The following is a 13,759-nucleotide window of genomic DNA, read 5'->3' as shown; positions in this document are numbered from 1 at the left end:
GAAAAGTGTGCATTGAGCGCCAGCGATACAAAGGCATCGTTTGTGGACAAGGAAAGGCTCCGTGCATGCAGTGGGGATCTACCATGTATGTAGAGAGGAGAACGAGAAATGGGGCTTAGCTTGTTCTCACTGCCATGTGTGTGTGTGTGTCTGTATACACAAACACACACATGAAAATACTTAAAATGATTAATGGGCAAGCAGCTGCTATTAGAAGCTGCTAAAACAAGTGAAACAGGCTTCTACCCAGTGGCGTAGCGTGGGGGGTGCAGGGGGGGCCGGCCACACCGGGCGCAACATCTGGGGGTTAGGGTTAGGGGGCGCAAATCCACGGGTTAGGGGGTGCAAATCCACGGGTTAGGGGGCGCAAATTACTTGCCTTGCCCCGGGTGCTGACAACCCACGCTACGCCACTGCTTCTACCACCCCCCTTTGTTGGCCCCCTTTTGTAAAGTTCCCAAAATACTGATTCTGGATGAGAGCTAATATGAATAAGGCATCACTGTTTTGTATCAATAATAATAATAATAATAATTTATACCCTGCCCTCCCCGACCAAGACCAGGCTCAGGGCGGCTAATGTAAAATACATTGAAAACACAAAATCAAACAATTAGTTTAAAATACAATTCGAAACACATTTAAAATCAAAATAAAATTAAGTGGCAACCCACGAATCATAACTGTAGGGGTAAGGAATTAAAATTTCACCAGGCCCAGCCACTTGTGCTGGTCCCATATGGGCTGATAAAAATAGCCAAAGAGGCCACTTACATGCAGTGCCCAATAGAGAGCCTCTGTACACATATGATTTTGCAAGAGGCAAACAGAAAGGTTTGTTTTAAGGTAATACAGTGAGTTCATGGTGAAGAAGGGAACTGAAGTTGTGTCTTTTCAAGCATAGTCCATTGGACTATGCTGAATCTAAAAACAACAACGAACGATACAGGTGTCTTTTTCCAATGAGCCTTACAGGGTTTGGATAAATCATTGGAAAAGTCTTTTCCGAAGAGCACTCCACTTCTTTCATTAGGGAGATTCAAAGAAAAGATAGGTCTCTCTCCCATTTTGCAGGAAGCCCCAATTTGCCAAAAGACTAAAAGGAAGCCTCACTCCATTTCCAGATACCACATCTATAAATTTAAGGGGCAGTATAGCCATTTTTTAAAGAAATTGTTTGGGGTGGGGGGCTTAAGGGGAGGAGCCATGTAATCCCCAGGTGGATCTGGGAAATATATTTGCCACTGGTGGTTCTTGTGTGATCAGTTTGTGGACATCACTAAAACTGAATAAAGTGCTTTGGCAAAGAAATTCTGAAAGCAACTCTTGCTCTCAATGCAGACTCGCAGGATGTCACAGGACAAAGAAGTGGCCCTGTTCTCAAGACTAAGAAGAAAGCTCCAGAAAAGAGGACTTTAATCCAGACCTCCAAACTAAACATAGACAGCAAAAGCCTAGACAGGGATCTCAAAAAAGGAAGTGTTCTAACAGCAGCTCAGCAGCCCCCAACTACTGTAATGGATTCTACTGTTCAGGTTGCTAATGGTCCTTCGTTATCAACTGAGCCAAGCAACTCCAACCTTCCCCCCATTAAAAATACACCCATAAGGCCCAGAGAAGATGATTTTTATGCATTGTTGTGTGCAAATGTGGAAGGTTCTACCGAAGAGAATGATGACACTGAAGACGTTAACGAGATAGAAGAAGAGTTTCTTTCCTATGATATCAGCAAGTCTCCTCCTCCTGATCAGAACAACAGAGTCAGTGGGATGCCTGTAGCACAAGCCGAGCAGCTGAACTGTGATATGGGAGTCGGGGGTGATGTTAGGCGGGCCGAGCTTTCCCACCGATTACCACGGCAACACAGTGGAGCAGTGGAGGGAGCAGCTGAACAACCTTCAGCGGGCCAAAGGAAGACCAGAGACCAAAGGAACCCTCATGCTCTTGAAGAAAACAACCTTTCGGAAGAGGCCCACAAAAGCGAAGGTGAGAATTCCAAAAGCCCACATGCTGAAAGCAGACCCAGAAGCGCAGCAGCCAATGAGACCATTGGCAATTTAAGCTCTACCGAAGACTGGTCAGGAAACAACGGCTGTGGTAGAGAGAGACAAGGTTTTGAGAGCAATCAAAGATGTTACACTGGACTCATTAGTTCAGCTAGGCCAGCAGTTCAGAGGCCTCCTATGCGTTCCGCATTTAATATCCCAGGATCCTTAGCACAACCTATAAACAGAACGGAAACAACAAGCAGTGTGGATGTGGCTGCAGCTTCTATGCAAACCACAGAGCTGAGTGGAAGTCCCAGGTTCACTGTTCGTAGGCAGCTATCTCCTATAAGAATCAGGGAGTCCTTTTCAGCTACTGAAAGCTGTCAGTCTTCATCACCTACCATCAGCACCTTTGAGGATAGTAGCCTGCTGGAAGATAGCATAAGCAATGGTCTAAGCAGCCTTTCTCCCAGCACCACTTCTCACGATGAAGACAATTTTCTGAATTCCCACAGCTCCTCCTCATCCACAGATTCTTCCCACCCATCTCTTTTCCGGGCAAACTTCACAGCACATCTTCACATGGCTGGCCCCCTCCCCGATCAAGTACCAATTTTCTTGACGGTATCTGATTTGCGAAATCAGAGCAGTTTTGTGAGCAGTACAACCACTTGCAGTTCACCAAGCATGAAGGAGATTAGTAAGCCCGAGACAGACCCTGAGAAGCTAAAGAAGTTGCAAGAGAGGTAAGCAGTATATAATTGGAGGGGCAGTTATGACAAATGTACTTTTTGAGTCTTCAGATACGTCATTAGGAAGGGAATTTGCCACGGAAGTCCTTTGCCTAGTCTAAAGCTATTTTGAGGCAGTTAAAAACCTGTACCTAGTGCTAGAGTTCAACTCAGGAAACCTTGGAATGGGATAATGTCTGTTTCTATTTGTTTTTGGCATTTATAAAATGCCATTCACCAGTAGCCCAAGGGCACGGCACCTACATAGATAAAACAATATAACATCAAAATATAAAACATTTAAAATCGTGGTTAAAAAAGCATTTAACAGAAGGAGCAGACAAGCTTCCAACAGCACAGCCCCTGCAGCCCTATCCTTCTGCAAATGCCCAATTAAGAAGTCCGTCTTTAGTTGCTGATTAAAGGACTATAGTGTCAGAACAAGAAGCACCTCTTATACCTACAGCTGGGGGGCCACAACCAATAAGTCACTCTCATAGGCCACTGTTGCCCATATCTCACTTTGTGGTGGAATTGTAAGAAAAGCCTCTCTTGCTGGTCATAATAACCGAGCAGATTGATACAGGAGCTCTTTTAGATATTTGGGGCCCAGGTTCTCTGGGACTTTATCATTCAGCACTGAATGGAGTAGGCCTCCAGGGTTGATTTCAAACCGCTAGAGAATCACCAGCTAAGCTGGTGCCAATTACTAGCTTTCTTTTGGACCACATCAGTCTTGTCATCTCGTTAGCCCAGAACCTTCATACACACTGCCCAAGCTTCCCCCCCCCCCCCCGGTGAGGTCACTTCGGTGCCACCAGCGCAGCACAAACAATGCGGGAGATAGCAGTTACAAGTTACGGGCCTCTTCAGCCACAGCAGGCGCTGTGAGTCACAGTCCAGCACCTGAACTGCCTTTCCTGATACAGATTAAGAGTGTCATCAGTGACACCTTACCCCAAATCATCTGATTATGCATGTCTCTCAGTGGTCTCACATAGGTAAGAAGAAAAAAATACGTGGATGTTTGTAATCTTCCGGCCTACATAGAATCATAGAATTGCTTGTTGGCAGATATATTACTCCTACAGTATTGTACTAAGCTTTTTTTAGCAAGTTACATTTCAATCTAAATTGCAATAGATCACAAACAGAAAGAGCTACCTGCGTGGCAGATCAGAGGCGGGGCAAGGCAGTGATAGGAAGGAACTCACGTTAGAGACAGCCTTGGAAGTGTTGCTGTGATATTCCTTAATTGGTGCGGCATCTAGCAGTAGGGGAACACCCTCCCTTGCCTCAGTTATGCATATCCATTGAACTGAGCATATGTCTAGTACAGGCTTCCTCATAATCGCCCCCCAGATGTTTTTGGCCTACAACTCCCATGATCCCTAGCTAGCAGGACCAGTGCTCAGGGATGATGGGAATTGTAGTCCCCAAAATCTGGAGGGCCGAGGTTGAGGAAGCCTGGTCTAGTAGGACCGTCTCACCCACCATGTGAGAGGGGAATTTAGAAGGAATCCTTTTGCTTTCTTCTCCCCTACCCCACTCCATAAATTTCACTTTTCAAATTCATTGCAATCATGCCCTATTGAAGGTCATTCCTCCAGACCACTGTTTTTGAATTATGGAACCTCTGCTGTATCTCCAGTCTCCTAGCAGAAGACTCTGAAGAGGAGGGAGATCAGTGTCGGATATGTCAGATTGCTGGGGGATCCATAACCAATCCACTGCTGGAACCGTGCGGGTGTGGCGGGACTCTTCGATTTGTCCATCAGGAATGTCTAAAGACCTGGTTAAAGGCTAAGATCAAATCAGGTGAGTTTGCAAGTTTAAGCAAAGAAAGAACATTAGCATGTAATTTAGTTTAAAATTCCATCATGGCCCAGGCACACTGTATGTACTGTCTGCTGACATCAAAGCAAAACTAGATTTAGAAATGCTTGACTGTTCCCCTTCTACTCTGGCAACAATCAAAAGTGGCAGAAATATGACTTGCTCAGTCTTGAACTAGGCTGCTCATCAGGTGCTACGTACATGTCTGGGGAAATCTTATAACTCCCACTAAGAGAGGGCTGAGAATACCTCAGCAAAAATGTTACGTGCTTTTATTCATACTGAGGTTGCAATCTTATACCCACTTACTTGGGAGTAAGCTCCATTAAACTTAAAAAGACTTTTCTTCTTAGTATTTATTTATTTATTTATTTATTTATTTATTTATAGCCCGCCCATCTGGCTGGGCTTCCCCAGCCACTCTGGGTGGCTTCCAAAAAAAATATTAAAATACTGTACTACGTCAAACATTAAAAGCTTCCCTAAACAGGGCTGCCTTCAGACATGCCTAGGTTTGAGCTGTCAGAAAGATGTCACAATAAGCATACCTGAACTCCACCAAAATCAGTTGGAGAAAGGCCACAAATTTGGAATGTTTTATATGAAAGAAAAATGCATATAACTGGACTTCTATACATTCAATTCATTTAAAACTATTTGGTTAAAATATATAGTGTTTTTCAACAGCTTTTCAAAGTTATCCGGGTGTTTTATGTGTTGCAAGATGGTTTACTAACATGCTTCAGTAAAATTATTTATAGTCTCAGTAAGGAGGGACTTTTACATGTAGTTCTGCCAAAGGAATATCCTCCTGTACACTATGCCTACTCAGAGTATGTATTGGCTTTGGAGGCTGGACAAAAAACAAGCCCTCCGTAACTACCAAACCTGTAATTTCATTACCTTTGTTTCTGCATACAGCTCATGAGAAATGGCCACATAAAAGTGGAATTATTTAAAGTAAAACAGATTTTGCAAATGCTTTCCCTCCCTCAAAGACACGTGTATATGGTGTAACAGTGAAAATAACTACAGTGGTACCTCAGGTTACATACGCTTCAGGTTACATACACTTCAGGTTACGCATCCGCTAACCCAGAAATAGTGCTTCAGGTTAAGAACTTTGCTTCAGGTTGAGAACAGAAATCGTGCTTCGGCAGCGCGGTGGCAGCGGGAGGCCCCATTGGCTAAAGTGGTGCTTCAGGTTAAGAACAGTTTCAGGTTAAGTACAGACCTCCGGAACAAATTAAGTACTTAACCACTGTACACTTATTCTTCTTCAATGATATCATCCTTGATAGTCTGGTCTATGCTGGGGTTAAATGGTATAACAAGGTTACATCAGGCCAAAGCAGGGAGAATGAGTCATTTAATACCTTACTGGAATGGAAAAGCATGATAGAACAGGCAAAGAAAATTAACTAGGAATGACTTTCTTTAGCATCAGCACATCAAAAAGGATCTCGAAACCAAGAAAACAACAGGCTGTGATGCTTATGTGCTTTCTCTGAGAAAATGCTCCCAAATTTTGCAGATTGTACACCCAAACAGTACATGCACACTTAGAAGAAATATCATGAAAGCAAGCAACCTTGTGTTCCAACCAGGTACCACAGCTTAATAGTTTATGGTTGGGCTAGTTGATCTTGTCATTGACCATCTACTGATGAAGAGCATCAGCAGCAGATGACTAGGAAAAGAGATACAGTGGTGCCCCGCAAGATGAATGCCTCGCAAGACGGACAACCCGCTAGACGAAAGGGTTTTCCGTTTTGAAGGTGCTTTGCAAAACGAATTTCCTATGGGCTTGCTTCGCAAGACGAAAATGTCTTGCGAGTTCCTGCGGGGTTTTTTCCCTCCCCCCCTTTTTCCCAAGCCGCTAAGCCGCTTAACAGCTGATCCGCTAAGCCACTAAGCCGCTTATCAGCTGATCTGCTAAGCCGCTTAACAGCTGATCCACTAAGCCGCTAAGCCGCTTATCAGCTGATCTGCTAAGCCCGCTAAGCCGCTAATGGGCTTGCTTTGCAAGACGAAAAAACCGCAAGACGAAGAGACTCGCGGAACGGATTCTTTTCGTCTTGCGAGGCACCACTGTATTTCAAATGTTCACACCTTGTTTGGGTTTCAACACAGGCATCATGCACAGAAATGGACAGGGCCAAGCAAGAGTTCATTGGTTCTCCTGTGTCACCCAGCAAACAAACAGGGACAGTGCTGCCCAGGTGCTGAGGACTGTTGGAAACAAATCCAACACCTTTAGGCTTGTGGCTTTATTTGTAGCTGGTTAGAATTCCCCCAAGACCACAGGTGGCGCTGTGGGTTAAAGCCTCAGCGCCTAGGACTTGCCGATCGAAAGGTCAGCGGTTCGAATCCCTGCGGCGGGGTGCGCTCCCGCTGCTCGGTCCCAGCGCCTGCCAACCTAGCAGTTCGAAAGCACCTCCGGGTGCAAGTAGATAAATAGGGACCGCTTACCAGCGGGAAGGTAAACGGCGTTTCCGTGTGCGGCTCTGGCTCGCCAGAGCAGCGATGTCACGCTGGCCACGTGACCCGGAAGTGTCTCCGGACAGCGCTGGCCCCTGGCCTCTTAAGTGAGATGGGCGCACAACCCCAGAGTCTGTGAAGACTGGCCCGTACGGGCAGGGGTACCTTTACCTTTACCTAGAATTCCCCCACTGCACCTCTGTAGGATCACTTGTTCCCCACAAAGGTGTGGGGAGCGAAAGATCAGCAGGTTTTGTGGGGACAGGCAAAAGTTGCAGCACTTTTGGGGCATGTGGGTGGGGGAGTGATTCTTACAATTCAGTGAAAGTTCTTGTCTTCTCTCCTTTAAGTTAAAACAAAGCTAAGCTGCTGCTGCTGCTGCTGCTCCAAGCTGTGCCTTGTCTGCTCAGCAGCCCTGCCTGTTGCCCTCAGGTGTGACAGAGAACATAGAATCACAGAATTGTAGACTTGGAAGGGACCTCAACGTCATCTCATCCAACCCCCCTGCAATGCAGGAATCTTTCACCCAATACAGTGGTACCTCAGGTTACAGACGCTTCAGGTTACAGACTCCGCTAACCCAGAAATAGTACCTCGGGTTAAGAACTTTGCTTCAGGATGAGAACAGAAATTGTGTGGTGGCGGCGCGTTGGCAGCTGGAGGCCCCATTAGCTAAAGTGGTACCTCAGGTTAAGAACAGTTTCAGGTTAAGAACGGACCTCCAGAATGAATTAAGTTCTTAACCCGAGGTACCACTGTACAGGATCGAACCCACAACCTTGAGATTAAGAGTCTCATGCTCTACCAACTGAGCTAAGCATGGTCCCATTGTGCTGAAGTAAGTTTCAGCTCCAGTATGGTCAGTTTGGATACATGGAATTGGGGTGGGAGATACCAACTTGTCTTTTACCTTAGGCAGCAAAATGTCTTGGGCAAACCCCAACACGAGGCTTAGCAGCCTCCCAAGCTTTAGATCAAATGAACGTCTCACAAAAGATGAACGTGGCCCTGTGAAAATTTCCAAAACAAAAGTAGTTCAAGAGATCTTTTTCTCAGACATATGATTAGATCAGGGGTCAGCAACCTGTGGCCCATGGGCCACAGGCAGCCCACTGGGGTCATTTAAATGGCCCCCCAGCCGCCCCCAAACCAAGCCACCCGCTTGGCGAGTCCCCGCACGCTGCGCTAAACCGGCAGAGCAGGGATTTGCTTCCGCAGCACTGGAAATTGCATTTGTGCAGACGCGATCTGGCCCACAGAGCCGGCGCTCGGTTTCAAATGTGCTGCGCACCCACCTCCTGGCAGTACTGCCCTGAACCGGGGTCGGCCGGCGCTCGGTGCCCCATTCCCCAAACTGCCACTGGCACTCAGTTTCAAGTGTGCTGCGCTGTGCGCCCGCCTCTTAGCACTCCTGGCATCACCTCCCCAAGCTGGCACCGGCCACCCCTGTCCCCCGTTCAGGGCGGTAGTGCTGGGAGGCGGGCATGCAGTGCTCAGTTCCAAGTATAAACCACAATTTAACTTTTCACAATCGGAATTTGGAGGGGAAAAAGTGTGGCTTATATTTGGGCCAATACAGTATATGCTACTCTCTGTCCTCATTTGTAAATAGGGTGGGGTACCCAATCCACATATAGTGTATTGTGGCCAGAAAATCATGCTAGTACCTCTGGTGCCAAATATTGTATCACAAGGTATACACAGAGCCTTGAACAGAACAAATTTCTGGAGTAGTATTCAGTGGAATGTGGAATTTTTCAACCTACAGCAAGTATGTGCTGCATATAAGATAAAGCAAATAATTTTTGTTCTTCAGGTGCTGAACTTGGTGCAGTGAAAACATGTGAACTCTGTAAGCAGAGCCTTACTGTAGATCTGGATGATTTTAACGTGAACGACTATTACAGGAATCATCAGCAGTCTCGGGTAAGAAACGAAATGGGCGCCCTGATAAGGTCTTCATATGAACTGTTATTTATTTTTTACTCACCTTTCATTGTAAGGTCCGAGAAGAGGCTACGGGTATTAAACAGAACAGGTAACCTGAACTTCTTGCTTCACAAAGACCTGTAAGTCTTCATGGAAAACAGAATGTTCAAGGGAGAGATATGCACTTACTCAGTTTTCATATTTTAAGCAATGTCTAACTTCCCAAATAATGCTAGTTGATGATCATTTTCAAAAACCTGCACATCACTGAAATGGGAAAAGGGGGGGGGCTGCTCGTGCGTAAGCGTTTAAAGCCTCCAAGCTTTACCATCAGTTCCTAAACTTTCCCAGTCCGAGGAGCCATGGGTGCGTGGCTACCTCAATCGCTGGCAGAATCCGTCAGTGGACGTTTCCGGAATTTACTCCAACATAAGAGTTCCTTGACGGAAACTCTTCTTCTGGATTCTCTGCGTGACAGTTTCCTCCGTGGAGTAGGCGTCCCCAGCGAGGTCCTGAGCCCTCCCCGCTATTCTCACTGGAAACATCTTGGAGCCCTTCCTCTGATTGAGTTTCTGCAGGAACTCTCCCTCTCCCTCTACTGGTTCCTTCCTCCGCATCCGAGGCTCTCCTAGCCTCCTTGAGCCCTTCCACCACCTGACTCTCCGATGGCAGTTCCCTGACATCCACCTCCTCTCCAGGACCCCCCTCACCCCCCGTTTCCCCCTCTTCTCTGGGTGGTGAGGCTGGGAACCCCCGGAAGGAATCCTCCTCATCTTCGGTGGACTCAAAAACCGCTCTCCACCTACTACTGTCCCTTCTTCCCCCATACTCTTCCCCATCTGATTCTTCTTCCTCTTCCTGTCCTGATTCTGGGAACCCCTCGAACTCCTCTTCCTCATCAGTGGTGCCGAAGTGTTCCTCCCAGAACCTAGCCAAGGGCTGGGGCTTCCTTGGGAACCGGCGATGAAATGTTCCTACTAAGACCTCATCCTTGACCATTTCTGCCGGTAACCAGGTATTTTCGGACTCCGGTTCCCCTTCCCATGCCACTAGGTACTCCACCTGTCTCCCCTTCCACCGAGAGTCGAGAATTTCTGCTACATGACAGCTCCGCTCCCTCTCTTCTACTTGCGGTGCCGCAGTAACCTCACTTTCGCGTTCCCCAAATTCTCGCCCCTCCCTGTATGGTGATAGTAATGACCTATGGAATACTGGATGCAGTTTCATGTTGTCTGGCAGCCTGAGTTTAAAGGCCAAAAACGGACTCATGCCCGTGGACACATTTTCCGCGTTATTGTACATGAATTCGGCCAGGGCTAATTTCTCTACCCAATCATTCTCCCTGTCATTTACATAACACCTCAGATATTGTTGCAGAATACTGTTTGCCCTTTCCGCCTGCCCATTTGTTTCTGGGTGTCTGGCGGTTGAGAAATTGACCTCCACGTGCAGTAAGCTCATGAGCTTCCTCCAGAACCTGGACGTAAATTGTTTCCCTCGATCTGAAACCACCCTCAAGGGGGCGCCATGCAACCTAAAAACGTGTTTTACAAACAACCTGGCGGTTTCTTCCGCCGTTACCGCATGTGAGCAAGCTATAAAGTGGCACATCTTGGTTAACAGGTCTACCACTACCATTACCGCAGTTTTCCCCTTGGATCTTGGTAAATCCGTCATGAAATCTATGGAAACTGCCTCCCATGGCTGTTCAGGTGTGGGTAATGGTTCCAGCAACCCCGCTGGTGCCGCCCTTTCCCCCTTTGCTCGCTGGCAGCGGTCGCACCCCCTTACATACTCTCGTACATCTTCCCTCACCTTGGGCCACCAGAATTGCCTGGTAACTAACCACATTGTTTTGTGTTGCCCAAAGTGCCCCGCGGTGGGGCTGTCGTGCAGTTGTTTGAGTACCCTACCCCTCAATTCCCCTTCTGGTATGTACAAGGCCCCCTTGTAGTACAACACCCCGTTCTTTTCTTCAAAACCCCCGGTGATCTCCCCGGCTGTGATGGCCTGGGATTCCGATTCAGAGGATGAACCAGAGGAATCCCAGCCTGCACAGGAGTCCCCGCCTCCAGGGCCGGCTGAACTGGGGCAAGGCCTAGATGCTGAAGAGCCTGCACCTGTGGCAGAGCACCAGGAGCTGGCCCCAGGTGAAACCCTTCTGGCCCCAGAGGTGCTTGAGGACTCAGTGGCGTCAGGTGAGCCTCCTCCAGGGCCCAGTAACCCTTCGGCCTCTCCTGATCTGCAGAGGCTTAGGGCAGAGAGGCGAAGGGAACTGGTTGCTCCCAGGAGGAGTGCTCGCCTTAAGGCCAGAGGAGGCGGGGCTCCTGGGGGCCGGGACCGCCCCCGGCCTTAGAAGAGGATAAAAGCCTAGTCAGCCCGGTCCCAGGTTGCGGGAGCAACGTCGTTGTTGGCTTCGGACCTTCCTGTGTTCCTGACCCCTGCTCGGCCTCCTGTTCCTGACCATCCGGTGCTCCTGTTCCCTGCTCAGCCTCCTGTTCCTGATCATCCGGTGTTCCTGTTCCCTGCTCGGTCTCCTGTTCCAGTGTTCCTGTTCCCCGCCCGGCTCTCCGCCTCGGACCTCGCCCCTCTTCGTGTGGACTCTGCTTACGCCCACGGTACCTTACCCCCGGGACCAGCACACCGGCTCTCCTGAGCCCTCTGAGCTTCTCTTGGGCGTATTCATCATTCTCTGTCCCTTCTACTAGTTCTCGTTGCCCTACCAATGCTGCCCCACACACCCAGTGGTCCTCGGGGATGACATGTCTCTCTTCTGGCGCTCCCTCCTCCTCCATATACTTGGTCAGCTGATCCATGGACTCAGGACGGGGCGCGCGGGAAAGTTCATCTTTCACCGCTGGGGCTAGACCTTCTTCAAACAGCATTTGTATCGGGTCCGAAGACAGATTCCACCCCAATTTATGTATAAGCACGGTAAACTGTGTCCAATACTCTCTGACTGATTGCTTTCCCTGTTTGCACGCCATTAACTGTCTGCGTACCACGCCCTGTTCAATCTGGCTGGAAAACATCAAGTCCATCGCACCAAAGAATTTCCTCAAGTCTTTTAAGGCGCTATTATTGTTTGCCATCAGGGGTCTCACCCAATCTCTAGCCCCTCCCTCGAGGTGTCCAATCACAAAAGCCACTCTCGATTCCTCATCAGCAAAGTCATTGTGTTGCAGGTTTAGTGCATATTGCATCTCTGTCTTAAAGGCTTGGTAGTTCCTTGGATCACCCCCAAATTTCTGTACCAACCCAGGTACCTTCCTTCCGATAGGAGTGGGTTTCCCCTGTGCATCCTGCGCCCTCCTTTCCTCGAGCCGCGACATTAGCAGTGCCAGCTGGTGCTCCAAAGCTCTGTTTCTCTCCTCCAGAGTTGGTCCCCCTCCAGCCCCTCCTGCTCCTCCGGCTCCGGTTGGGTTGCTCATGATGCCTCTCCTTCACACAAGCAGCTTCAAAGACTGACGGATTGCTGAAATGGGGAAAGGGGGGGGCTGCTCGTGCGTAAGCGTTTAAAGCCTCCAAGCTTTACCATCAGTTCCTAAACTTTCCCAGTCCGAGGAGCCATGGGTACGTGGCTACCTCAATCACTGGCAGAATCCGTCAGTGGGCGTTTCCGGAATTTACTCCAACATAAGAGTTCCTTGACGGAAACTCTTCTTCTGGATTCTCTGCGTGACAGTTTCCTCCGCAGAGTGGGCGTCCCCAGCGGAGGTCCTGAGCCCTCCCCGCTATTCTCACTGGAAACATCTTGGAGCCCTTCCTCTGATTGAGTTTCTGCAGGAACTCTCCCTCTACCCCTACTGGTTCCTTCCTCCGCATCCGAGGCTCTCCTAGCCTCCTTGAGCCCTTCCACTACCTGACTCTCCGATGGCAGTTCCCTGACAATCACCTTGGACAATTAATTTTAAACAAACGAAACTTGTAATTAAATGAAGTCATTAAATGACTTGTTAGGTAGAGATGAAAGTGCTGTGACAAGAGGGAAATCCCACCTTGTCTTTATTCTACAGGGATTTCAGTACATCAGTGTTCTCAGAGGTTTTTTTATTTTGTGTTTTTCAAATGGCAACATACCTTAGTAAACTCTTAAAACCTGCATCTTTTGACTTTTAACTGGGGTGGGAGTGGTACTGAAAAGAGACAATGCAGTCCTGAAAGCCGAACACCCAGTATCGTAACACTACTGTATATAAATGTATGTTCTATTTACTTTATTTTGGTTTGGCTCTTCAGCTCTTCTGTATCTTACAAGAAAAATTCAGCAATTGGTAGCAGCTTATTTGAAAGGCACCTGTGCTTAGAGAAATGTTTGCTGTCCTAGCTGAGCTGGAAATGATAGAAAACCCCAAATGAAATTACCAGGATGAATCATCTTCTAATGAAGAATGGTGTGCACTTTTATATAGAAAAAATATGGCCAGGAAAGACATGTTTATGATTATCAGTAAACTAGGACCAGGCATCAGTTAACTAGGACCAGCAGTAAACTAGGACTGGGCATCTAAAATGCAGAGGGACAGATAGCCGTTTAAACAGGCCAAAGCACCATAGGAAAAATTCAATTTGTACAGAAATGCGGTGTGTTAGTGTTTACACGCCAATGCAAGAAGCCTCTGAGCCAAGATTAGTGAGTTGGAGTGCTTGGCTTTAAAGGACAGGATAGATACAGCAGGTGTATTGAAAACCTGGCAGAATGGGCAGAACTGGTGGCATATGGTTATCTTGGAAAACAAATTCTATAGGAACAACAGGGAAGCATTCCGTACCTCAAAGTCCAACAATTTAGAA

General features: G+C 47.8%; 1 protein-coding gene across 5 annotated transcripts in view; it reads left to right on the top strand.

Annotated features, from left to right (window-relative positions):
• The window catches only part of MARCHF10 (membrane associated ring-CH-type finger 10), a 36,511-nt gene that overhangs the window by 15,082 nt on the left and 7,670 nt on the right, over positions 1 to 13,759 (top strand). For all 5 annotated transcript variants that reach the window (XM_083709289.1, XM_083709291.1, XM_083709290.1 and 2 more), the window contains 3 exons: positions 1,342 to 2,734; positions 4,371 to 4,537; positions 8,853 to 8,962. In XM_083709289.1, the coding sequence (XP_083565415.1) occupies positions 1,342 to 2,734; positions 4,371 to 4,537; positions 8,853 to 8,962 (1,670 nt within the window). The remainder of the gene's footprint in view (positions 1 to 1,341; positions 2,735 to 4,370; positions 4,538 to 8,852; positions 8,963 to 13,759) is intronic.

The sequence above is a fragment of the Podarcis gaigeae genome (genome assembly GCF_964106915.1).
Source record: "Podarcis gaigeae genome assembly, chromosome: 13".
In the NCBI taxonomy this organism is placed as follows: domain Eukaryota; kingdom Metazoa; phylum Chordata; class Lepidosauria; order Squamata; family Lacertidae; genus Podarcis; species Podarcis gaigeae.
This window is presented reverse-complemented; position numbering and strand designations above follow the sequence as displayed.